A 27,872-nucleotide genomic window follows, 5' to 3' on the forward strand; every position below is an offset into this window, starting at 1 on the left:
GAATTCCTATTCATTTTAATAAATGTGATTTATGTGACAATGATGCCCAAGATGATTCCTCAAGTGAGGGGAGTAAGCATGGTACTGCATCATTCCCTCCTTCGTCTACACGAGTCTTGCCCACTCAGGAGGCCCCTAGTACATCTAGCGCGCCAATACTCCTTACTATGCAACAATTAACGGCTGTAATGGATAATTCTGTCAAAAACATTTTAGCCAAAATGAACACTTATCAGCGTAAGCGCGACTGCTCTGTTTTAGATACTGAAGAGCATGACGACGCTGATAATAATATTTCTGAAGGGCCCCTAACCCAGTCTGATGGGGCCAGGGAGGTTTTGTCTGAGGGAGAAATTACTGATTCAGGGAACATTTCTCAACAAGCTGAACCTGATGTGATTGCATTTAAATTTAAGTTGGAACATCTCCGCATTCTGCTTAAGGAGGTATTATCCACTCTGGATGATTGTGACAAGTTGGTCATCCCAGAGAAACTATGTAAAATGGACAAGTTCCTAGAGGTGCCGGGGCTCCCAGAAGCTTTTCCTATACCCAAGCGGGTGGCGGACATTGTTAATAAAGAATGGGAAAGGCCCGGTATTCCTTTCGTCCCTCCCCCCATATTTAAAAAATTGTTTCCTATGGTCGACCCTAGAAAGGACTTATGGCAGACAGTCCCCAAGGTCGAGGGAGCGGTTTCCACTTTAAATAAACGCACCACTATACCCATAGAGGATAGTTGTGCTTTCAAAGATCCTATGGATAAAAAATTAGAAGGTTTGCTTAAAAAGATGTTTGTTCAGCAGGGTTACCTTCTACAACCAATTTCATGCATTGTCCCTGTCGCTACAGCCGCATGTTTCTGGTTCGATGAGCTGATAAAGGCGGTCGGTAGTGATTCTCCTCCTTATGAGGAGATTATGGACAGAATCAATGCTCTCAAATTGGCTAATTCTTTCACCCTAGACGCCACTTTGCAATTGGCTAGGTTAGCGGCTAAGAATTCTGGGTTTGCTATTGTGGCGCGCAGAGCGCTTTGGTTGAAATCTTGGTCGGCTGATGCGTCTTCCAAGAACAAGCTACTTAACATTCCTTTCAAGGGGAAAACGCTGTTTGGCCCTGACTTGAAAGAGATTATCTCTGATATCACTGGGGGTAAGGGCCACGCCCTTCCTCAGGATCGGCCTTTCAAGGCAAAAAATAAACCTAATTTTCGTCCCTTTCGTAGAAACGGACCAGCCCAAAGTGCTACGTCCTCTAAGCAAGAGGGTAATACTTCTCAAGCCAAGCCAGCTTGGAGACCATTGCAAGGCTGGAACAAGGGAAAGCAGGCCAAGAAACCTGCCACTGCTACCAAGACAGCATGAAATGTTGGCCCCCGATCCGGGACCGGATCTGGTGGGGGGCAGACTCTCTCTCTTCGCTCAGGCTTGGGCAAGAGATGTTCTGGATCCTTGGGCGCTAGAAATAGTCTCCCAAGGTTATCTTCTGGAATTCAAGGGACTTCCCCCAAGGGGGAGGTTCCACAGGTCTCAGTTGTCTTCAGACCACATAAAAAGACAGGCATTCTTACATTGTGTAGAAGACCTGTTAAAAATGGGAGTGATTCATCCTGTTCCATTAAGAGAACAAGGGATGGGGTTCTACTCCAATCTGTTTATAGTTCCCAAAAAAGAGGGAACGTTCAGACCAATCTTAGATCTCAAGATTTTAAACAAGTTTCTCAAGGTTCCATCGTTCAAGATGGAAACCATTCGAACTATTCTTCCTTCCATCCAGGACGGTCAATTCATGACCACGGTGGATTTAAAGGATGCGTATCTACATATTCCTATCCACAAGGAACATCATCGGTTCCTGAGGTTCGCATTCCTGGACAAACATTACCAGTTCGTGGCGCTTCCTTTCGGATTAGCCACTGCTCCAAGGATTTTCACAAAGGTACTAGGGTCCCTTCTAGCTGTGCTAAGACCAAGGGGCATTGCTGTAGTACCTTACTTGGACGACATTCTGATTCAAGCGTCGTCCCTTCCTCAAGCAAAGGCTCACACGGACATTGTCCTGGCCTTTCTCAGATCTCACGGATGGAAAGTGAACGTGGATAAGAGTTCTCTATCTCCGTCAACAAGGGTTCCCTTCTTGGGAACAATAATAGACTCCTTAGAAATGAGGATTTTTCTGACAGAGGCCAGAAAAACAAAACTTCTAGACTCTTGTCGGATACTTCATTCCGTTCCTCTTCCTTCCATAGCTCAGTGCATGGAAGTGATCGGGTTGATGGTAGCGGCAATGGACATAGTTCCTTTTGCACGCATTCATCTAAGACCATTACAACTGTGCATGCTCAGTCAGTGGAATGGGGACTATACAGACTTGTCTCCGAAGATACAAGTAAATCAGAGGACCAGAGACTCACTCCGTTGGTGGCTGTCCCTGGACAACCTGTCACGAGGGATGACATTCCGCAGACCAGAGTGGGTCATTGTCACGACCGACGCCAGTCTGATGGGCTGGGGCGCGGTCTGGGGATCCCTGAAAGCTCAGGGTCTTTGATCTCGGGAAGAATCTCTTCTACCGATAAATATTCTGGAACTGAGAGCGATATTCAATGCTCTCAAGGCTTGGCCTCAGCTAGCGAGGGCCAAGTTCATACGGTTTCAATCAGACAACATGACAACTGTTGCGTACATCAACCATCAGGGGGGAACAAGGAGTTCCCTGGCGATGGAAGAAGTGACCAAAATCATTCTATGGGCGGAGTCTCACTCCTGCCACCTGTCTGCTATCCACATCCCAGGAGTGGAAAATTGGGAAGCGGATTTTCTGAGTCGTCAGACATTGCATCCGGGGGAGTGGGAACTCCATCCGGAAATCTTTGCCCAAGTCACTCAGCTGTGGGGCATTCCAGACATGGATCTGATGGCCTCTCGTCAGAACTTCAAAGTTCCTTGCTACGGGTCCAGATCCAGGGATCCCAAGGCGGCTCTAGTGGATGCACTAGTAGCACCTTGGACCTTCAAACTAGCTTATGTGTTCCCGCCGTTTCCTCTCATCCCCAGGCTGGTAGCCAGGATCAATCAGGAGAGGGCGTCGGTGATCTTGATAGCTCCTGCGTGGCCACGCAGGACTTGGTATGCAGATCTGGTGAATATGTCATCGGCTCCACCTTGGAAGCTACCTTTGAGACGAGACCTTCTTGTTCAGGGTCCGTTCGAACATCCGAATCTGGTTTCACTCCAGCTGACTGCTTGGAGATTGAACGCTTGATCTTATCGAAGCGAGGGTTCTCAGATTCTGTTATCGATACTCTTGTTCAGGCCAGAAAGCCTGTAACTAGAAAGATTTACCACAAAATTTGGAAAAAATATATCTGTTGGTGTGAATCTAAAGGATTCCCTTGGGACAAGGTTAAGATTCCTAGGATTCTATCCTTCCTTCAAGAAGGACTGGAAAAAGGATTATCTGCAAGTTCCCTGAAGGGACAGATTTCTGCCTTGTCTGTGTTACTTCACAAAAAGCTGGCCGCTGTGCCAGATGTTCAAGCCTTTGTTCAGGCTCTGGTTAGAATCAAGCCTGTTTACAAACCTTTGACTCCTCCTTGGAGTCTCAATTTAGTTCTTTCAGTTCTTCAGGGGGTTCCGTTTGAACCCTTGCATTCCGTTGATATTAAGTTATTATCTTGGAAAGTTTTGTTTTTAGTTGCAATTTCTTCTGCTAGAAGAGTTTCAGAATTATCTGCTCTGCAGTGTTCTCCTCCTTATCTGGTGTTCCATGCAGATAAGGTGGTTTTACGTACTAAACCTGGTTTTCTTCCAAAAGTTGTTTCTAACAAAAACATTAACCAGGAGATTATCGTACCTTCTCTGTGTCCGAAACCAGTTTCAAAGAAGGAACGTTTGTTGCACAATTTGGATGTTGTTCGCGCTCTGAAATTCTATTTAGATGCTACAAAGGATTTTAGACAAACATCTTCCTTGTTTGTTGTTTATTCCGGTAAAAGGAGAGGTCAAAAAGCAACTTCTACCTCTCTCTCTTTTTGGATTAAAAGCATCATCAGATTGGCTTACGAGACTGCCGGACGGCAGCCTCCCGAAAGAATCACAGCTCATTCCACTAGGGCTGTGGCTTCCACATGGGCCTTCAAGAACGAGGCTTCTGTTGATCAGATATGTAGGGCAGCGACTTGGTCTTCACTGCACACTTTTACCAAATTTTACAAGTTTGATACTTTTGCTTCTTCTGAGGCTATTTTTGGGAGAAAGGTTTTGCAAGCCGTGGTGCCTTCCATTTAGGTGACCTGATTTGCTCCCTCCCTTCATCCGTGTCCTAAAGCTTTGGTATTGGTTCCCACAAGTAAGGATGACGCCGTGGACCGGACACACCTATGTTGGAGAAAACATAATTTATGTTTACCTGATAAATTACTTTCTCCAACGGTGTGTCCGGTCCACGGCCCGCCCTGGTTTTTTTAATCAGGTCTGATAATTTTTTTCTTTAACTACAGTCACCACGGTACCATATGGTTTCTCCTATGCAAATATTCCTCCTTAACGTCGGTCGAATGACTGGGGTAGGCGGAGCCTAGGAGGGATCATGTGACCAGCTTTGCTGGGCTCTTTGCCATTTCCTGTTGGGGAAGAGAATATCCCACAAGTAAGGATGACGCCGTGGACCGGACACACCGTTGGAGAAAGTAATTTATCAGGTAAACATAAATTCTGTTTTTCCTATCATATATGATTGTTAACATGTTAATTTAACGTAAGCTCAGTGATGGGGCTATTTTCTAAACGTTACTCTGTAGATTGAGATTCTGTAGTCACAAACTTATCTCTAAACAGATGCACAATTTGCAGGACCACATGTGGTACACACATCCAGGCATCAGAAATGTAGATAAGAGGGAGTGGCACAAAAGCTGTATTAGAAGCGACTAGGACTTGACGCAGATTATGTGTCACAGAGTACTAACTGTAGCTGGGTGTTTCTGTGAAAAGCAAATCACGTTGAAATTTAAATACAACCGTAAAGACACATATAAAAAGAGTACAACAACAATATGAACTGTCCAGCATAGCTACACACAAGTTTATGATTCACATGAAAGTTAACGTGCTGGGGAGCTTGCCATCCTAGTTTGTCCAGCTTGAAAATGTGATTAAATGATTAAATTTTGTAGCGTGTTGGCCAGAATACGGTCAGCTCACACATGGCCCTCCCATACTAGCCGATGCCAACCCTGCCCATGACCCAAAATCTATGCCCCAAACCTGATATCCATCCAGCATGATCTACAGAACAGCATTCGAAAAGCCACTCTCTTGAAAGATAGATCCACGGACATTGAGGAGTGTAGGCAGATGCATTGCCCTCATATGTTGCGTATGCAGGCAGGCATGTCCGAACCAGTTTGGTATCAGTCTGTGTTCCATCAGGTCCCTTAGTGCTGCCGTAGAAGATGTACTGTGGAAGTAGTTTATAACGGGAAGATGCCTTGGCGGCTGACAAAGTCACTAATCCAGAGCAGAGCCGCCAGCAATCGCCACGGTGTGAGGCCAGGAGCGGCTGATGTAATGTGTCTCTGAGCAACGCACCGGCGGTTTTCACATGGGCGCAGGTTTCGTCTCCACTCACCTGCAAAGACATAGTGCGTATGGCAATGTTCCCACAACAGGACTCCGGTGCGTGCCCAGGATCCAATCCTCTGCCATCAGAGGAAAGCAGTAGAGGAGCGCCATAGCGCTCAGTATTATTGCCGGTCACAGCCTTCACCCCGCGTGAGTCAGGGGCCACAATCTGTGACGGGGGTAGTGTGAGCAGGGCGTCTGTATCTGTTTCCGCGACGTGCGCTGGTGATGAAATGGTAAGTGTGCCTTCATCAGTCATCTGCATGGTCTTTGGAGATCGGGGTTTGCCAAATTCAGTTTGATATAAGAGGCGTTCCTCTTCAGTGCAAGCCATCGATCGTCCATGTGGGTTTGAAACCAGTGGCCTAGCGGATGCACCGGTGAAACTAGTCATCTTCTGGGTTGAGTTACCAGGCTGCACACTATTCCGATCCGTTTCTGAAGTGTCAGCACCCCTCATGTTCTGTAGTGTTTCGCATAGGTCCTCGCAGCTGTTGATCAAAGTCTCTAATTTGGGTAGGAAAATTGCAAACAGTGCCACGGTGATTTCACTGTTGGAGGCCATCGCCTCGTGGGTAGGTGTCATATTTTCAATTAAATTGCCTTCCGGGGTAGAAGAGCTGGAGTTTCTTCTATCTGCTAAATGTTCCTGGACAGCTTGCCTGTCAAGGGAGAGGCAGATGGCGTGGATTAATGGCTGTAAAATTGAAGTTAAAGGAGATTGTCTTCAGAGCTAATGAAGCCTGAAGCCATCTTACAGAGCCGCCCACCGGAAGTCCTCTAGAAAATATAAGGTTATAGTGAATCTAATGTGATAAGTTGTGCCGGGTTTAATAAAAGAGGGCATTTATGTATGTAACAGTTTACTCCTGGTGTGGAGAAAAGAAAAAATAGCCTAAAATTACTATATCTAAATGCTACTGTGCATATTAACAGACATAACAATATTAGAGCATATTCTCAAATTAAAGATCACTGGAAAATTAGATTAAATATACTTGCCATCTCTGTAGTGGCTTGGGCTGAAAAAAGTTCCATATTAAGATCTAGAATGTTCTGAGGCCACTAAGCTGGGCGAGCTAGGACCTGAGGAATTTTGAGATGGTGATCTTGACTCAGATAGCTTGCCTTTCTTATTCTGTACTGTCCGCCAGGTGGTGGATGTAGTGTTGGCTCTTTTTGATGGAGTTGGTTGTGGTTGTTCAGGTATGTCCACTGGAGATTCAATGCCCAGGATGGAGCAAAACCTTGCAATATCAGCAGGTGATTTACAAATAATCCTTGTGTTGTTTTGAAGTGTCCATAAGTGGGTGGGAAAACCCCATCTGTAAGGTATCCGTTTGTTTCTTAACGTGGTCGTTATTGCTTAAAATTCTTTTCTTTTCTGTAATGTTTTGGTTGATAAGTCCTGGTAAAACTGTAATCCATTACCTCTAAATCGGATAGGTTGATTTTTCCGTGACTGTAAAAGAATCATCTCTTTATCCTGGAAATTCTTAAAGCGTATGATAATATCTCTAGGAGGCGCCGTATCTGGTGGTCTTGGTCTGAGTGCCCTATGTGCCCTCACCCATGGAATATCCGCTGTTGATGTTGAATCTTTCATATGAGAGAACAGAGCTGGTAAATAAACCGGAAAATCTCTTGGTAAAATAGATTCAGGGACCCCTCTGATCCGTAGGTTCTTGCGCCTACTCCTATTTTCTAGATCTTCGATTTTCTCTTCTAGGAATTCCAAAGTTTCCTTCTGTTTTTCAACCTGACCCTCAAGATTTCGTACATTATCTGTTATTGTATCTTGGTGTGCTTCCAGGGATTCAACTTGAAAATTTAGGGTATGAAGGGCTTGTTTTATAGAAGCTAATTCTTCTCTTATACACATACGAACTATGTCCGCTATGTCTTTCTTTGATGGTAAATCCTGGAGAGCAGTGAATGGAGGCTTGTGACTGTATAATGTCCTGCTGTGATATGAGTGAGGCAAGATTTTGATCTTGTTTTTTCTGGACTAATGGTGTGCTTTGTGTATGCTCTGCAGGTTGCAGAAATGATGGTATTGTGGTATTCTTAGCATAGGTTTGTTTGGCTGGCTTGTCCAGTTTTGCTGTTCTCCTAGTTGCCATTTTGCCTGTATATTTTTTAAAATCAAAAGCAGCTACTTGGCGAGATAGAGAGCCTATCAGTACTCTACTGTATAGTGAGTAGGCCTAAAATGACCTCTATATATCTTTATATTGTCTCCCTCTCTGGCATTCAGTGTCTATCTAGACCGTTAATAAGATTAGTAGCTGTTCCTCTAGGGAGAGGGCAACCAGGGTAATGCTATGGAAAGTAGTTACAATATTATTCAAACCTGTGGGTAGTGATAGGCGTTGTTAATTCTTTATAGGCACCCTGTTAGATACTTCAAAGCTCCATTGCGGATAGGATGTACACCGCAGTGTTGATATTTATAAAAAGGTCTCTGCGTGCTCGGTGTGCACTCGTAATAGTCTCGCTTCAGCTGCTTGTGTTTGGTGCACCAGAAGTAGGCCAATATACCGCCGTGGTATGCCTCCCTGTAAATCTATCAGACCAGTCGTTTCTGAAGATGGTGGAGTGCCTGGTGCGTCTTTAGGGAGTAAGTAGTAGGAGTGATGGGGATGTATATATAAGACCGGTGCAGGCTATCCGATGGGTCTACATTCGGGAGGGTTCAGCTGTATAGTCACCAGTCTTAGGCGCCGTAACTCTGTGACCGATTGTCAAATATGGGAGATATGCTGCTCCAATTGTTCCCTGGGTGGTGTTGGATCTGATACCTCACATGTCTGTGAGATATTAAGAATTAGAGGATTCAATCAAGATTGGTGATCTAGTGCATCGGAGCTCCGGTTTTACGCTGCTCTCATGGCGGCTTCCGGCTCCGCCCCTGCTTGCTGTTTTTTTGCATTCAACTTGACGTAATCACACTCAAGATCTATATTTAGAAATTCAATTTGATGACAGCTTCATAAAAAGGCCCCATAGAGTTTTTGGGAAGAAAAACACAGTGTAGGATCTGTAGGCAAGGATAAGTATTTATTTAAAATATCTTTTTTTTTTATTTACTTAGGTTATTTTTTTTAATTCTGTTTCTTTGTAATACCTTATCAATAATTAAAAAAACAACCAAACTTTTCTGTTTCCAATTTAAATATGACATTTTGTAAAAAATTACAGCTTTTAATAGAATAAAACAGCTATTTCTCTCACATTCTTGTGACCACACATGAAGCAAGAGATTATATAATACAACTGGGTTAGTAAAATACAGTCCATACAGAAACAGAAAACAGAAACCCTCCTAATCCTGCTCATTCCCCTATCCCACCAGTTATATAAAGTTTTTGATTGAAGGTGGCTGCTTTTCCCTTGATTGGATCATGGATGATTAATACCTCCTATAGATGGCTAACCCTTCTCTTTTCATGTGATGCCCACAATCACACTGCAGTGCCGCCATTGCCCCTGTCTGGCTGGCCCGCTCTGGCTGTGTCACAGACAGTCCACCACTCCAGACTCACAGTTGTCACCTCCACGAGTCCTCACTCATAACACAACTGACTTTTTTCTATGTCATACCACCCACAAGCACCCTGCTGCACAGACCACATATTTTCAATTTCTCCCCTGCCCAGCTGCCCTCAGTGACCCCTGCCGCACCAGTGCGCCATCATTCCTACCTCACTGTCTCTCTTCAGTACTTTGACTCGTCTGCCGCTGTGGTCTGGCCGTCTCCTCACGTTCTCATTTCATTTTCCTAGAGTGGTGCTGCAGAGGAGTCGACTCTCAGTCACGTGGAGCCAGGCATCCCTTCCCGATTCCCGCATGATTTCCCTCTCAGTGAGAGTAGGCTTAGGCAGGCCAGGCAGCGCCGACAGCACAGCTGCACAACTTCAAGAAAGCGCCGCCTCCACTATCACAACGCGCGAGTCCACATTCCCATCTAAACCAGCCAATTAAGCCATTAATTTAGCCAAGCCAATGCCATCATCATCATATAGGTCAGGTCTGTAGGAGGATGTAAGTCGCACTATTGCAGCCACTCTTAGCCGTTAATAAAATGAGTACTAATATGATTCATAACATTACATTTTTAAGTCCCACTTGTCCCAGGCGTCCCTCACTGTCACATCACGCTTCAGGGCGGCAGATCATGATCCACCTCGGCAGTCGGCACCGCTCTCGGCGCCTCCTGCAGAGGGCGCTCTAAGGCGGTTGCCTGTACTTCCTTACACAAGCGCCGGCCCTGGAAATGGCAACACGGGCAATTCACTATCAATTTTACCACTTTAGCTGCAACATTTTAAATACATACAGTACATATAATTAAGTCATTTTTTTCCTAATTGCTAGAAGATTAATTTTTAAACATTGGTTTCTCACAAATCCCTCCCCCCCCCCCCCACATTCCAAATGTTCAGGGCTGCACTCCTCCAGCAACTGAATTATATGATACCACAACTGACATACACTCTAGGACCTCCCTCTTTATGATGAAGTGACACTGCTTCCTACATACTCTGCACCAAGAACTCTTGATTAGACTCTTGACTCTTCTGCAATATACAGACTTCTTTTTTCAGGCTCAACTCAGGGGAGAATGGACCTTAGACTTTGGAACTGAGAGGTAGAGGGCTGGAAGGAATATTGATTGCGTGAATACATACTCGACTATGTACTAGGTGGATACTGCTCTTCAAGGTTTAGTTTTTAGTTTTATTATAAGAGATTTATTTTCTACATATAGCTCATCGAAGTTAAAGTAAAAGTGTGCTGACAATCTACTTCAGAAGTTTTGTCTATGTGCAGATGAAACTTTTATATTTGTCCTTGCTTTAGAACATTGAGATACTGCTAATTGACTGTTTACATTCTGTATTTTCCAGTATTGATAGAGATTATAAAAAAAAAACAAACAAAAACAGCGCATTGCCCTAAAGCAAATCCGCTCTTTTTAAAATAAAAAACAAAACAAAACATACATTAACCCCTCTAACATTAACCCCACCACCCCAAAATAATGAAAAAAAAAATCTAAAAACCTAATCTACAAAGTGCCCTGAAAAGTGCATTTGGTCGTTCATTCTGCACTTTTGCTGCTTATTAAAAAAAAACAAAAAAAACTAACACTAACCCTGAAGTTGGTATTTACTGATTTTGATGGCGGTGGTCTTTCTTCATCCATCTTCTGTTCAGGCGGTCCTCATCCACTCTAGATCCTATTTGATCCAAACACTAATATTATATTATCCAACATTAGTTTTTTTTGTGTTTTTAGTGTTTCCATTTTCTTTCTAATGACACGGTGAGTCCACGTATCATCATCAATTACTGTTGGGAATATCACTCCTGGCCAGCAGGAGGAAGCAAAGAGCACTACAGCAAAACTGTTAAGTATCACTTCCCTTCCCATAACCCCCAGTCATTCTCTTTGCCTCTAGTACAAGGAAGAGGTGAAGTAATGAGGTGTCCTGATTAAGATTCTTCTATCAAGATTGCTCTGGCCTTCCATCACAATTTGGGTCTAGCTGTACTCCACCTTAGTCTCTTCAGCAGGGCTGTGGTGGCTTTAAAGCAGTTAGGAACTTGTAAAGTAGGCTTTGCTGCATTTTCCTAACATGTTGCTGCCCTGGTATAGAAAGCCTGAGTAAGCTTACTCTGTCTTTCTTTTTACACAAATCTCTGTGAAGAGCGGCATCCTCTCACACTCTGTGAGTCGTCTGACTTCCGGACGGCTAGAATGCAGGTAAGTGCCTTATTGTTCTTCTAGGGCTAGAAGGCTGGCACTAAATGGGTTAACACCCTCTGCTTTTTAATGGGACAAAATCCTTTATGGATGGTTGAGGCAGTTGGCAGGCACATTCTTGCATGTGTTGGAGACTTAGGGGTTAACCTCCTTCATTGAAGGAAGGGGTTAAATGTCTTTGGGGTTCAGATCGAATATTTCAATATTTATGAGCATTTTTATTATGTTTCTGTACAGAATGTAAATTATGTGGCACTAGCGTTATCGTGTAAGCTAAGCAGCCCCGTTTAGTACATGAGTGTCTAAGAAGTATAAGAATGTTAGGAGAGCGCGAATGGCGCCCTTCTAAGGCGCCGCGTAGATGTATTTGTTTCTATAATGAGAGAAGACTGAGCATGCCACACATTTTGTATCCTCTTTCCCCGCTCTTAAAAATACTTATCAGAACGGTAAGGAGTGGAAACTGCTAGATTATGCCTATGTACTGTTTCGGGAACTTATCCTTGATCCGGCAGGGAAGTAAGACTTCTCTGGAAGGAAAACCTTTTTTTTTTAAGTTAGTAGACGGAATGAGGGAGATGAATCAAGCTTCCATTCCGTGGTGTTTTTGGCCACGCCTCCAAGTTATCGGAACGGCGCCATGTTTTTAGAGATGTCTGTATTATTTTTTAATATGCAAGAGGATCTCCTCGATTCTCCGGTATGGAGTTATAGGTATGTTCCGTATCCCTTGATGTCGGATGTTGTATATATCGCATTCACTTTTTCTTTGTGATATAGCCATAGGAGGTGTTCTTTTTGCCTTAGTGGCATTGAGAATCGTTGCTAGAAATATGCAATGTTTATACCGGTGCTAATGTCTTTATTTTATCATATAAAGGTTCTAGTTGAAGTAATATGCAAGAGCCTAATTTATCACTCAGGGATTTATTTGCTGGTGCTCTGTTGATAAGCTACATTTCTTGTTGGGTGAGAAACGTTTTCCAATCCTCTATTTAGTTTAATATCTCTCTCTCTCTCTCTCTCTCTCTCTTTTTCTCTCTCTCTCTCTTTTTCTCTCTCTCTCTCTTTTTCTCTCTCTCTCTCTTTTTCTCTCTCTCTCTCTTTTTCTCTCTCTCTCTCTTTTTCTCTCTCTCTCTCTTTCTCTCTCTCTCTCTTTCTCTCTTTTTCTCTCTCTCTTTTTCTCTCTCTCTCTCTCTGTTTCTCTCTCTCTCTTTTTCTCTTTTTCTTTCTCATATTATGGAATAATATAGATTATTTTCAATACTTTTATATGTATTTAAATTAGAATAGCTTTAGTCCGTTCTAGATGTTTCTGTACCTCCTTGTCAGTCAAACTATTGATGGTATATTTTAAGCTGAACCTTATGTCTCCTAGGGTGATGCTGTTTAGGCAATGCCACAGCTCTCCCCTTTTATGTCCCAAGCCTTTTTGGCGTCACATGCAGTGCCCTGCGGTTCCTTTAAGTCTCCAGGAGAAGTATGTTTGCTTACAGATTTTGCATCTTCTGCGATATCTGCAGCTTTGCCTGTTTTTTTCCTTAATTTCAGGAAATATGCAAGATATGTTATGTTATATTTCGGACAGTAAGGTTTCTGTTCCTCTTTCTTCTTCGCAGGTGGTTCTCTCTCAGATGTATGCTTATTCTCCTTGTGTAATTTTATCAGAGGTTTTGGCTACTTGGACGACATCTATTTCCGTGTCGTTGTCAACCTTTGGAAGTTTGTAAACTTTATCTTTTCTCTGATCTTCCTTCTAGGAGGACGGGTTCTTGACGTACCTTGGATATTTCTCTGGAATAGGAGAATAGGGATACCTTCTCCCTGTCTCTCGTCCTTTAAGGGATTTTCCTGTCGCTAACTCCAGTATAATGCACAGTGCCCTGAGTAGAAGAGTTTTTCTACTATGGCTCAGAGATCCTCGATCCCTATGAAGGGTAGCTAGTTCCCTTTCAGGTACATGGATAAGAGGCTGGAGGTTTTTTTTGTTCATTTATAGCATTGTCTTATTTTAGTAGACTTGCTGTGTTAGCTGCGGACATTGTGGTTGACTTTTTGGTCAGCTGAGAAGCCTTTTGGTATCTTAGTGGTACGTTCTAGGTTTATAGTTCTGCAGTGGCAGTTTCAAATTTTACGTTCCTCCAAACCCTAGCTTCTGGTTTGGTCCTTTTTAAGTATGACACCTTGTTTGGACTTGGTCTGGCAGATTTATTGTCTGACTTTTTGGGAGAATTTTTTTTTTCCTACCTCTCAACCAGAGAATGAGTCTAAAGGACAGTTTTCCTGTTTCTTCTAATATGTAGTGTCAGTCAGATCTTCTAGAGTCTAATTAAAGTTTGCCTCTCTAAGATAGATTTCTCCTTCGAGAGTATCTGCAATCCAGATATGGTGAAAGACATTCCTTGAACTGGTTTCGGGCATTCCTCTCTGGGAGTGATAGTTACAGTTCTAGTCTGGTAAAGGGAACCAGGTATTTTCCTCAAGTTTCTCAGGTTCTGACCTTCAAAATAGTAGCCTTTCTCTTTGTTTCAGGAGGGTCTGTTCATAACAAATTTAAACCTGGAGGAGGTGTTTTTATCGTTCTCAGTTGTGTCATCTAGGAAGAGGGGTGCTCTTCTGGACTATTTATGAGTCATGTTCTTCTTCGAGCAATATCTCTTTCAGGAGGTCTGGTCCAATCTTCTTTCTCTTGGATGGCAGATGAATTTGGACAAGTTTTCATCTACATGGTGGAATTGTTAGCTTAATAGATTCTCTATCTAGAAGAAGATTCTAACAAAAGTCAGATATCTAGGATTTATTCCTTTTACTTATTTACATGCCCAACTATCAGCGAATAGCTTAGCCATTTTACACCCTGAAGGTTGGGATCTTCTTGAAGTTGATTTTATATCATTTTCAGTGACTCAATGTATGGTCATCAATCCCTTTGCTATTTTCCATAGAATGGAGAGGTTGAATATAGACTTTTCCTTAGTGGCTTCTCAGAAATATCTGTCTCAGGGCGCATGTTTCTAGAGACATTTCTGGGTGATGTGACCACGGACACCAAAGATCTGGACTGGATATCTGGGTCTTGTTTTCGGCGCAGAAGTGTCTGCTCTCGTCCTTTTCATATTGGAGTTGAGAGCGTTTTACAATGCTCTGATAGCTTGGCCTCAGTTGTCCTTAGCTTGATTCCAGTCGGGCAATACCTCCTCAATGGTTTAAATCAACCACCAGGAAGGAATTCGGAGTTCCTTATCCATGTAGGAGGTGACTTGGATTGTTCAGTAGGCGAAAGCTCTCATTTGTGGTCGTCTTTTTGTCATCCACTTTCCTGGAGTGGACAACTGGGTAGCATCCTGGGGAGTAGGAACTCTTCCAGAGGTATCCTCCAACTTAACCTTCAAATGGGGGTGTCGGAGGTTGATCTGATGGCATATCGGAAAATTGCCAAGTGGCAGAGGTATAGTTGTGAGAGATCCTCAGGTCACTTTGACAGATGTTCGGACAGTTCCTCTGTGTTAAGGCTGACATACCAGTTTCCTCAGGTTGTCCTCCTTTCACAAGTAATTGCTCGTATCAAACAGGAGAGAGCGTCAGTAATTTTTATTGTCCCTGCGCGACCTTTGCAGGACCTGGTATGCAGACCTAGAGGAGATGTCATTTCTTCCTCCTTGGAGACGGCCTCTGAGTAGGGACCTTCTGATCAGTGTCTTTTATCTCTTCTAAATTTTGTTTCTCTATTTGGAGATGGTACGCTTAGTGCTCTGTAAGCATGTTTTTTTCTGAGTCGGTCATTAAGACCATGATTCAGGCTTAGTAGCCTGTTACGGAAGATTTACTATAAGCTATAATGTAAATAACTTTGATGGTGTGAATCCAGGACTACTCTTGAAGTAGGATCAGGATTCTTAGAATTAGTCCTTTCCACTGGAAAGGGTCAAAATTCTGCATTTCTTTTGTTGCTGCATAAGTGTCTGGCAGACGTGCCAGATGTGCAATCTTTTTGTCAGGCCTTGGCAAATTTGTTGCTCCTCCTGGGAGCCTTATCTTTGTTCTTAAAGTTTGCAGCAAGCTCAGTTGAGCTATTGCGTTCCATAGATATTTAGTTGTTATCTTGGAAGGTTTTGTTTTTTGTTTTCTCTTCTGCTCAGAGTGTTGGAACTCTGTTTTGCAGTGTGATTCGCCTTATCTTCTTTTTCATGCCGATGAGGAGGTTCTAAGGTTCCTTCCTAAAGTGGTTTCGGACAGAATATTTAGTCAGAGAATTGTTCCTTTTCTTTATCATAGTTTGTTTTTTTCTGAAGAACGTTTGTTATACAACTTGGAGGTTGTGCCTGCTTTCATATTTTATTTTCAGGCGACTAGGCAGATGTGGTGTAGTGGTTAGCTCCACTGCTCCTGAAGCAGAAGGTTGTGGGTTAAATTCAGGTAGAGCTCCTGTTTTCCTATCTGTTTCTTTTGTTAGTTTTCTGTCCTGCTTGTTGTTTCTCTAAGAAATGTATAGGTCAGAAAACTTCTGTTTATTCTTCTTCTTGCTGGTTGAGAAGTATAATTGGTTTTGTTTATGAGACTGCTGGACAGCAGTCTCCTGAGAGAATTACATATTTTTCCTCTAGGAACAGCCAGCTGTAGTAGCCTGATGGTTAGTTTAGCTGCCTATCAAGCGGAAGATTTGCGGTTTGAAACCAGTTGCAGCTATTTGCACCTTGAATGAACAGCAAACTGTTTTACTGTCTCTTCTTAGTGGGTTTCAAAAATGAAACTTCTCTGGAACGGTTTTGCAAGGCTACAACTTGGCCTTCTCTGCATGCCCTGTCCAAAATTTTTCAAATTGGATTTTTTGCCTCGGCTGAGTTTTTTTTTTGGGAGAAAGGTTCTTCAAGCAGGGGTGCCTTCTGTTTAGGTTCCCTGTCTTGTCCCTCCCTTATCATTTGTGTCCTCTAGCTTGGGTATTGATTCCCAACAGTAATTGATGATGATTCATGGACTCAGTGATAAATTTCTTTCTTTCTTGACACGGTCCACGGCCCGCCCTGTTTTTCAAACAGTTTTTTGTTATATAAATCTTAGGCACCTCTGCACCTTGTGTTATTTCCTTTCTCTCCTTTTCCTTCGATCAAATGACTGGGGGTTGTGGGAAGGGAAGTGATATTTAACAGTTTTGCTGTAGTGCTCTTTGCCGCCTCCTGCTGGCCAGGAGTGATATTCCCAACAGTAATTGATGATGATCCATGCACTCACTGTGTCAAGAAAGAGATTTATCAGGTAAGCATACATTTTGTTTTTTAATCTTTCTAATAAAAGTTAGATTTTAACTTATTTCTGCCATTGTAACCTTGTTCTAATATAAGCCATTTAGGAAAGTGGGTGCTTTAAGATGTACACAAACATCAGTCTAGCAGTGATAAAACTCTGTATGGTATAGAAATAAGTACACAGCACCAACACCGAAGAAGTTAGTAGTGCATAATATAATGAGTATATTGATATGATGATACAAACATATATGTGGGTATTTTCATAAATATCAAAGTAGAAGTGCCATTAGTTTCTTTTTACAAATGGGCTTATGCCTTCTATTACCATCTTTAGTAAATGGTATAAAAAAAATCCAGGCAGTAGCGAATGCATGTATATATGGCAAATTAAATTTGTGGTTGTTAAACACACAGTAGAAGTACTGCTGAGGACCCTCAGAGCACTGTTGATCCCGGCAGAAACCGATGCTGATCCAATCAGTGCTAGTTTTATGACTTGGATGTGCAGTGCTTTGCAGGTCGAGAGTGGTATTTTTACTGTGTGTTAACCCTTGTGCAGGTGTAAAACACACAGTAGTGCAGGGTTGGTAGTCTTAAAATTACATGCTCTAACATATTAGTTGGTAATTTCTTTTTGGGTATTAGGTACTTTTAAGGTATAGAAATATTATGACATTTTTGGGTTCATGTTTTGTATTTTATTCAGATGACTTTTAATAGGGTTCTTATGTATTTAAATAATGTCTCATTTTTTATTTTTATTTTGTAGGAGACACAAGAGTACACAAGGAATGTTGTCCGGTATTGCCTTGAAGCCCTTCAGGATTGGTTTGATGCTATCAATTTTATTGATGAGGTTTGTAGGTCTCTCTTTAATATTATTAAATTAAAAAAAAATAGAAAATAAATCTGAATACTGTATTGTTGATTCTCTTTCAGCCTTCTCCAAATCAGGTTACCTTCCACTTGCCTTTGCATCGATACTATGCCATGTTCTTGAGCAAGGTATGCGTTATATCTTTTATATGTTAGATATTTTATTGCGTTACTCAAAGTATAGAATAAAAAATGTTGTGGAAAGAATGTTATATACAGCTATAGTGCCCCTCCCCTAAATGTGTAGCAAATACTAGGGTTATGCATATGATATTGATTACCCTGCAAATGTTATTGATCCGGCTTAAATGAAAACTATTTTATATTTTACAACTGAAAGCATATTTCTTTCATGTAATTAGCAAGAGTCCATGAGCTAGTGACGTATGGGATATACATTCCTACCAGGAGGGGCAAAGTTTCCCAAACCTCAAAATGCCTATAAATACACCCCTCACCACACCCACAAATCAGTTTTACAAACTTTGCCTCCTGTGGAGGTGGTGAAGTAAGTTTGTGCTAGATTCTACGTTGATATGCGCTCCGCAGCAGGTTGGAGCCCGGTTTTCCTCTCCAGCGTGCAGTGAATGTCAGAGGGATGTGAAGAGAGTATTGCCTATTTGAATTCAATGATCTCCTTCTACGGGGTCTATTTCATAGGTTCTCTGTTATCGGTCGTAGAGATTCATCTCTTACCTCCCTTTTCAGATCGACGATATACTCTTATATATACCATTACCTCTACTGATTCTCGTTTCAGTACTTGTTTGGCTTTCTACTACATGTAGATGAGTGTCCTGGGGTAAGTAAGTCTTATTTTCTGTGACACTCTAAGCTATGGTTGGGCACTTTTTTATAAAGTTCTAAATATATGTGTTTAAACATTTATTTGCCTTGATTCAGGATGTTAAACGTTCCTTATTTTCCGACAGTCATTTTCATATTTGGGATAATGCATATGAATAATTCAATTTTTTCTTACCTTAAAATTTGACTTTTTTTTCCCGTGGGCTGTTAGGCTCGCGGGGGCTGAAAATGCTTCATTTTATTGCGTCATTCTTGGCGCGGACTTTCTTGGCGCAAAAATTTTCTTGTCATTTTCTTGTCATTTCCGGCGTCATACGTGTCGCCGGAAGTTGCGTCATTTTTTTGACGTTTTTGCGCCAAAAAATGTCAGCGTTACCGGATGTGGCGCCATTTTTGGTGCCAAAAGCATTTAGGCGCCAAATAATGTGGGCGGCTTTTTTGGCGCTAAAAAATTTGAGCGTCATTGTTGTCTCCACAATATTTAAGTCTCATTGTTTATTGCTTCTGGTTGCTAGAAGCTTGTTCATTGGTATTTTTTTCCCATTCCTGAAACTGTCATTTAAGGAATTTGATCAATTTTGCTTTATATGTTGTTTTTTCTATTACATATTGCAAGATGTCTCAAATGGACTCTGAATCAGAAGCCACTTTTGGAAAAACGCTTAACTGAGTTTCAGTTCTACCAAAGCTAAGTTCATTTATTTTAAATGTTATAAATGTTTATCTTTAGCTATGGTTTGTAATAAGATATTATGTTATACTTTTACATGCGGAATCCATTAGTATTTATGCTTTATATATTTTCTTTTCTTACAAGAAATATTTAGAAGACTTATAAGAAATATTTTTCTGATTCTATGTTAAAGGCTTTGTCTGACTTCGTGCCTTCTAATAAAATTTTTAGGTCTTTTTCACTTCTTTTTTAATTATTGAAGTTTCAAATGACCAACAACATACTGATTTATCCTTCTCTGATGATGTTTTTTTTCAGAACTTTTCTTCATCAGATATTGACACTAACAAATCTACTTTTTTATTATTTTTCAATTATTAAAGTACATTTGTTCTTTGTTGAAAAGGTGTTGATTATTTTGGATATTAAGGTAACTAGTTCTTTAAGACTAGCTGACATTATTTCTGCCTATTTATTTCTTTAGAGGTTTTCTTTCCAATTCCCTATACTAGGGAATGGAATAGGCTGAGAATTTTCTTTTATTCCTTCTTCAAAGGTTTTAAACTATATTCTTTGCCAGCAGTTAAACTCAATTTGGAGGGTTCTCCAATTTATTGGGGCTATCTCTAATTCTACTAATTATGCTATTGTTTCTATAGCAAAATAGTATTTATTTTCCTTTAGATAGTTGTATCTTATTTATGGAAAATTATTTATTTTCAGGTACTTTTCTTGGTCCTGTGATATTGCAATTGCTTCATTTTCTCTGTTTACTTTAAGATCAAGTATCAGATTATGATTTATTTTAGCATTGTTTAAGGGACAACATTTACTAGACTAGGTGCTGTTGCATTTGTCTTGTTGTTTTGCATTTATTGATTATGCAAGTCCACTGTATTGGCTGGTCCTTTAAACTGGACTATCATGCTAATAATTTCATTTGTGTCTTCATTTTATTGAATATTTTCGCAAATGAGGGTTAATCTATGTCTTTAGCTTTTTTAGCTAGAAGAATTTTGTGATTTTTTTAAAAAAAAATAAAAAAATCCATATTTCCTTTTGTTCTAAGATAATCAATTATTTGTTTTATAATTGGATTCAATTCTTAACTGTTACTCTGGGCTTCAAGGTTGAGTTCTAAGACTAAAACTTTAAGCTTATACTAGTTTGGTTGTTCTTATTAAGGAACGAATTCCTGAGTTCTTTCCCAAGTAACATGTCTATAATTGGAGTTCGAAATCAGCTCCCTAATTTTGCGATGTACGTGCCGTATTCCAGCTTGGCTGGTAAGGGGCAGGTTAAGGCTTCTTTGAAATTTATTTTGTCCAAAATTTCTTTGATTTTATTCCAGCAAGGCTAACACTTTAAGTGTGTTTCTGTCCTATATATTTTGGGTACTGTTGAAGCATGGCTTGGCACCCATGGGGTTCAAGCGCTGCTCAGACCTGGAATCTTCTGGGGTATTTCTTCCAGTTTCTTTTGAGGAACCGGGTTTTGGAGTTTTATTCAAACTATTTTGCCTTTTTATGGTCTTTGATAGCATTATTTGTTTTCTTTAGATACAATAAATGCATATTTTCATTTTTCTGTTTTCATTCAGATTATTTTCTGAGGATGCGGAATCTCATATGATTCACTTACTCTTCAGGACATAGAGGATCTTCTTTTCTAAAGCTCTTGATTCCTCACACAAGGGTCACCTTTTTTAGGTTTCCAGATAGTTTGTGTCACTGTCCTTGTCTCTATCAGACAAGGGATAATGTTATTGGGTTCCGTCTATCGGTACCTTTAGTCTCTATTATTTCCTTCAGTTGCTATATATGCATAGAAGTTTTAGGTCTTATGACCACAGCATTGGATTCAATTCCCTTTGCTCATATTCTCTAGAAAGAACCTTTCCAGTCTTTTATAAGTGTTGTTTCTTCAAGAACATGGTTGGAGGATCAATTTACCTAAAAGTTCGTTTGATTCCTCAGACAAGGGTAACCTTTTTAGGTTTCCTGATAGATTCAGTGTTCTTGATTCTGTCTCCGACGGACAAGAGGCGTCTGAAATTGGTTTCAGCTTATCGAAACCTTCAATCTCAATCATTCCCTTCGGTAGCCTTATGCATGGAAATTCTAGGTCTTATGACTGCTGCATTGGACACGATTCCCTTTGCTCGTTTTCACATGCGACCTCTTCAGCTCTTTATGCTGAACCAGTGGTGCAGGGATTATACAAAGATATCTCAATTAATATCTTTAAAACCGATTGTTCGACACTCTCTGACGTGGTGGACAGATCACCATCGTTTAGTTCAGGGGGCTTCTTTTTTGTTCCTCCAACCTAGACTGTGATCTCAACAGATGCAAATCTGACAGGTTGGGGAGCTGTATGGGGGTTTCTGACAGCACAAGGGGTTTGGGAATCTCAGGAGGTGAGATTACCAATCAACATTTCTTTCATGTAATTAGCAAGAGTCCATGAGCTAGTGACGTATGGGATATACATTCCTACCAGGAGGGGCAAAGTTTCCCAAACCTCAAAATGCCTATAAATACACCCCTCACCACACCCACAATTCAGTTTTACAAACTTTGCCTCCTATGGAGGTGGTGAAGTAAGTTTGTGCTAGATTCTACGTTGATATGCGCTCCGCAGCAAGTTGGAGCCCGGTTTTCCTCTCAGCGTGCAGTGAATGTCAGAGGGATGTGAGGAGAGTATTGCCTATTTGAATGCAGTGATCTCCTTCTACGGGGTCTATTTCATAGGTTCTCTGTTCTCGGTCGTAGAGATTCATCTCTTACCTCCCATTTCAGATCGACGATATACTCTTATTTATATACCATTACCTCTGCTGATTTTCGTTTCAGTACTGGTTTGGCTTTCTACAAACGTGTAGATGAGTGTCCTGGGGTAAGTAAATCTTATTTTCTGTGACACTCTAAGCTATGGTTGGGCACTTTATTTATAAAGTTCTAATTATATGTATTCAAACATTTATTTGCCTTGACTCAGAATGTTCAACATTCCTTATTTTCAGACAGTCAGTTTCATATTTGGGATAATGCGTTTGAATCAATCATTTTTTTCTTACCTTAAAAATTTGACTTTTTTTCCCTGTGGGCTGTTAGGCTCGCGGGGGCTGAAAATGCTTCATTTTATTGCGTCATTCTTGGCGCGGACTTTTTTGGCGCAAAAAATCTTTTCTGTTTCCGGCGTCATACGTGTCGCCGGAAGTTGCGTAATTTTTTGACGTCCTTTTGCGCCAAAAATGTCGGCGTTCCGGATGTGGCGTCATTTTTGGCGCCAAAAAGCATTTAGGCGCCAAACAATGTGGGCGTATTATTTGGCGCCAAAAAATATGGGCGTCGCTTTTGTCTCCACATTATTTCAGTCTGATTTTTTCTTTGCTTCTGGTTACTAGAAGCTTGTTTATTGGCATTTTTTCCCATTCCTGAAACTGTCATTTAAGGAATTTGATCATTTTTGCTTTATATGTTGTTTTTTCTCTTACATATTGCAAGATGTCTCACGTTGCATCTGAGTCAGAAGATACTTCAGGAAAATCGCTGTCTAGTGCTGGAACTACCAAAGCTAAGTGTATCTGCTGTAAACTTTTGGTAGCTATTCCTCCGGCTGTTGTTTGTATTAATTGTCATGACAAACTTGTTAAAGCAGATAATATTTCCTTTAGTAATGTACCATTGCCTGTTGCAGTTCCCTCAACATCTAAGGTGCAGAATGTTCCTGATAACATAAGAGATTTTGTTTCTGAATCCATCAAGAAGGCTATGTCTGTTATTTCTCCTTCTAGTAAACATAAAAAATCTTTTAAAACTTCTCTCTCTACAGATGAATTTTTAAATGAACATCATCATTCTGATTCTGATGACTCTTCTGGTTCAGAGGATTCTGTCTCAGAGATTGATGCTGATAAATCTTCATATTTATTTAAAATGGAATTTATTCGTTCTTTACTTAAAGAAGTACTAATTGCTTTAGAAATAGAGGATTCTGGTCCTCTTGATACTAATTCTAAACGTTTAGATAAGGTGTTTAAATCTCCTGTGGTTATTCCAGAAGTTTTTCCTGTTCCTAATGCTATTTCTGAAGTAATTTCCAGAGAATGGGATAAATTGGGTAATTCATTTACTCCTTCTAAACGTTTTAAGCAATTATATCCTGTGCCGTCTGACAGATTAGAATTTTGGGACAAAATCCCTAAAGTTGATGGGGCTATTTCTACCCTTGCTAAACGTACTACTATTCCTACGTCAGATGGTACTTCGTTTAAAGATCCTTTAGATAGGAAAATTGAATCCTTTCTAAGAAAAGCTTATCTGTGTTCAGGTAATCTTCTTAGACCTGCTATATCTTTGGCTGATGTTGCTGCAGCTTCAACTTTTTGGTTGGAGACTTTAGCACAACAAGTAACAGATCATGATTCTCATAATATTATTATTCTTCTTCAGCATGCTAATAATTTTATCTGTGATGCCATTTTTGATATTATCAGAGTTGATGTCAGGTTTATGTCTCTAGCTATTTTAGCTAGAAGAGCTTTATGGCTTAAAACTTGGAATGCTGATATGGCTTCTAAATCAACTCTACTTTCCATTTCTTTCCAGGGTAACAAATTATTTGGTTCTCAGTTGGATTCCATTATCTCAACTGTTACTGGTGGGAAAGGAACTTTTTTACCACAGGATAAAAAATCTAAGGGTAAAAACAGGGCTAATAATCGTTTTCGTTCCTTTCGTTTCAACAAAGAACAAAAGCCTGATCCTTCATCCTCAGGAGCAGTTTCAGTTTGGAAACCATCTCCAGTCTGGAATAAATCCAAGCCTTCTAGAAAGGCAAAGCCTGCTTCTAAGTCCACATGAAGGTGCGGCCCTCATTCCAGCTCAGCTGGTAGGGGGCAGGTTACGTTTTTTCAAAGAAATTTGGATCAATTCTGTTCACAATCTTTGGATTCAGAACATTGTTTCAGAAGGGTACAGAATTGGTTTCAAGATGAGACCTCCTGCAAAGAGATTTTTTCTTTCCCGTGTCCCAGTAAATCCAGTGAAAGCTCAAGCATTTCTGAATTGTGTTTCAGATCTAGAGTTGGGTGGAGTAATTATGCCAGTTCCAGTTCTGGAACAGGGGATGGGTTTTTATTCAAATCTCTTCATTGTACCAAAGAAGGAGAATTCCTTCAGACCAGTTCTGGATCTAAAAATATTGAATCGTTATGTAAGGATACCAACGTTCAAAATGGTAACTGTAAGGACTATCTTGCCTTTTGTTCAGCAAGGGCATTATATGTCCACAATAGATTTACAGGATGCTTATCTGCATATTCCGATTCATCCAGATCATTATCAGTTCCTGAGATTCTCTTTTCTGGACAAGCATTACCAGTTTGTGGCTCTGCCGTTTGGCCTAGCTACAGCTCCAAGAATTTTTACAAAAGTTCTCGGTGCCCTTCTGTCTGTAATCAGAGAACAGGGTATTGTGGTATTTCCTTATTTGGACGATATCTTGGTACTTGCTCAGTCTTTACATTTAGCAGAATCTCATACGAATCGACTTGTGTTGTTTCTTCAAGATCATGGTTGGAGGATCAATTTACCAAAAAGTTCATTGATTCCTCAGTCAAGGGTAACTTTTCTGGGTTTCCAGATAGATTCAGTGTCCATGACTCTGTCTTTAACAGACAAGAGACGTCTAAAATTGATTTCAGCTTGTCGAAACCTTCAGTCACAATCATTCCCTTCGGTAGCCTTATGCATGGAAATTCTAGGTCTTATGACTGCTGCATCGGACGCGATCCCCTTTGCTCGTTTTCACATGCGACCTCTTCAGCTCTGTATGCTGAATCAATGGTGCAGGGATTACACAAAGATATCTCAATTAATATCTTTAAAACCGATTGTACGACACTCTCTAACGTGGTGGACAGATCACCATCGTTTAATTCAGGGGGCTTCTTTTGTGCTTCCGACCTGGACTGTAATTTCAAAAGATGCAAGTCTCACAGGTTGGGGAGCTGTGTGGGGATCTCTGACGGCACAAGGAGTTTGGGAATCTCAGGAGGTGAGATTACCGATCAATATTTTGGAACTCCGTGCAATTTTCAGAGCTCTTCAGTCTTGGCCTCTTCTGAAGAGAGAATTGTTCATTTGTTTTCAGACAGACAATGTCACAACTGTGGCATACATCAATCATCCAGGAGGGACTCACAGTCCTCTGGCTATGAAAGAAGTATCTCGAATTCTGGTTTGGGCGGAATCCAGCTCCTGTCTAATCTCTGCGGTTCATATCCCAGGTATAGACAATTGGGAAGCGGATTATCTCAGTCGCCAAACGTTACATCCGGGCGAATGGTCTCTTCACCCAGAGGTATTTCTTCAGATTGTTCAAATGTGGGGACTTCCAGAAATAGATCTGATGGCCTCTCATCTAAACAAGAAACTTCCCAGGTATCTGTCCAGATCCAGGAATCCTCGAGCGGAAGCAGTGGATGCATTGTCACTTCCTTGGAAGTATCATCCTGCCTATATCTTTCCGCCTCTAGTTCTTCTTCCAAGAGTAATCTCCAAGATTCTGAAGGAATGCTCGTTTGTTCTGCTGGTAGCTCCGGCATGGCCTCACAGGTTTTGGTATGCAGATCTTGTCCGGATGGCCTCTTGCCATCCGTGGACTCTTCCGCTACGACCAGACCTTCTGTCGCAAGGTCCTTTTTTCCATCAGGATCTCAAATCCTTAAATTTAAAGGTATGGAGATTAAACGCTTGATTCTTAGTCAAAGAGGTTTCTCTGACTCTGTGATTAATACTATGTTACAGGCTCGTAAATCTGTATCCAGAGAGATATATTATAGAGTCTGGAAGACTTATATTTCTTGGTGTCTTTCTCATCTTTTTTTCTTGGCATTCTTTTAGAATTCCAAGAATTTTACAGTTTCTTCAGGATGGTTTAGATAAAGGTTTGTCCGCAAGTTCCTTGAAAGGACAAATCTCTGCTCTTTCTGTTCTTTTCCACAGAAAGATTGCTATTCTTCCTGATATTCATTGTTTTGTACAAGCTTTGGTTCGTATAAAACCTGTCATTAAGTCAATTTCTCCTCCTTGGAGTTTGAATTTGGTTCAGGGGGCTCTTCAAGCTCCTCCGTTTGAACCTATGCATTCATTGGACATTAAATTACTTTCTTGGAAAGTTTTGTTCCTTTTGGCCATCTCTTCTGCCAGAAGAGTTTCTGAATTATCTGCTCTTTCTTGTGAGTCTCCTTTTCTGATTTTTCATCAGGATAAGGCAGTGTTGCGAACTTCTTTTGAATTTTTACCTAAAGTTGTGAATTCCAACAACATTAGTAGAGAAATTGTGGTTCCTTCATTATGTCCTAATCCTAAGAATTCTAAGGAGAAATCGTTACATTCTTTGGATGTTGTTAGAGCTTTGAAATATTATGTTGAAGCTACTAAGTCTTTCCGAAAGACTTCTAGTTTATTTGTTATCTTTTCCGGTTCTAGAAAAGGCCAGAAAGCTTCTGCCATTTCTTTGGCATCTTGGTTGAAATTTTTAATTCATCTTGCCTATGTTGAGTCGGGTAAAACTCCGCCTCAAAGGATTACAGCTCATTCTACTAGGTCAGTTTCTACTTCCTGGGCGTTTAGGAATGAAGCTTCGATTGATCAGATTTGCAAAGCAGCAACTTGGTCCTCTTTGCATACTTTTACTAAATTCTACCATTTTGATGTATTTTCTTCTTCTGAAGCAGTTTTTGGTAGAAAAGTACTTCAGGCAGCGGTTTCAGTTTGAATCTTCTGCTTATGTTTTTCATTAAACTTTATTTTGGGTGTGGATTATTTTCAGCAGGAATTGGCTGTCTTTATTTTATCCCTCCCTCTCTAGTGACTCTTGCGTGGAAAGATCCACATCTTGGGTAATCATTATCCCATACGTCACTAGCTCATGGACTCTTGCTAATTACATGAAAGAAAACATAATTTATGTAACAACTTACCTGATAAATTCATTTCTTTCATATTAGCAAGAGTCCATGAGGCCCACCCTTTTTTGTGGTGGTTATGATTTTTGTATAAAGCACAATTATTCCAATTCCTTATTTTATATGCTTTCGCACTTTTTTATCACCCCACTTCTTGGCTATTCTTTAAACTGAATTGTGGGTGTGGTGAGGGGTGTATTTATAGGCATTTTGAGGTTTGGGAAACTTTGCCCCTCCTGGTAGGAATGTATATCCCATACGTCACTAGCTCATGGACTCTTGCTAATATGAAAGAAATGAATTTATCAGGTAAGTTCTTACATAAATTATGTTTTTTGGAACTCCGTGCAATTTTCAGAGCTCTTCAGTCGTGGCCTCTTCTAAAGAGAGAGTCGTTCATTTGTTTCTAGACGGACGATGTCACAACCGTGGCATATGTCAATCATCAAGGAGGAACTCACAGTCCTCTGGCTATGAAAGAAGTCTCTCGAATACTTGTATGGGCGGAATCCAGCTCCTGTCTAATTTCTGCGGTTCATATCCCAGGTATAGACAGTTGGGAAGCGGATTATCTCAGTCGCCAAACACTACATCCGGGCGTATGGTTTCTTCACCCAGAGGTATTTCTTCAGATTGTTCAAATATGGGGACTTCCAGAAATAGATCTGATGGCTTCTCATCTAAACAAGAAGCTTCCCAGGTATCTGTCCAGATCCAGGGATCCTCAGGCGGAAGCAGTGGATGCATTGTCACTTCCTTGGAAGTATCATCCTGCTTATATCTTTCCGCCTATAGTTTTTCCAAGATTCTAAAGGAACGTTCGTTTATTCTGCTGGTGGCTCCAGCATGGCCTCACAGGTTTTGGTATGCGGATCTTGTCCGGATGGCCACTTGC

At 40.9% G+C, this 27,872-nt stretch overlaps 1 protein-coding gene across 1 annotated transcript in view; it reads left to right on the forward strand.

The window, feature by feature from the left end:
• Positions 1 to 27,872, forward strand: part of UBR3 (ubiquitin protein ligase E3 component n-recognin 3) — a 1,090,259-nt gene that overhangs the window by 320,641 nt on the left and 741,746 nt on the right. The window contains 2 exon segments of the mRNA XM_053698420.1: positions 17,413 to 17,499; positions 17,583 to 17,648. Of these exon segments, the coding sequence (XP_053554395.1) occupies positions 17,413 to 17,499; positions 17,583 to 17,648 (153 nt within the window).

This window comes from Bombina bombina, chromosome 1 (assembly GCF_027579735.1).
Source record: "Bombina bombina isolate aBomBom1 chromosome 1, aBomBom1.pri, whole genome shotgun sequence".
In the NCBI taxonomy this organism is placed as follows: Eukaryota; Metazoa; Chordata; class Amphibia; order Anura; family Bombinatoridae; genus Bombina; species Bombina bombina.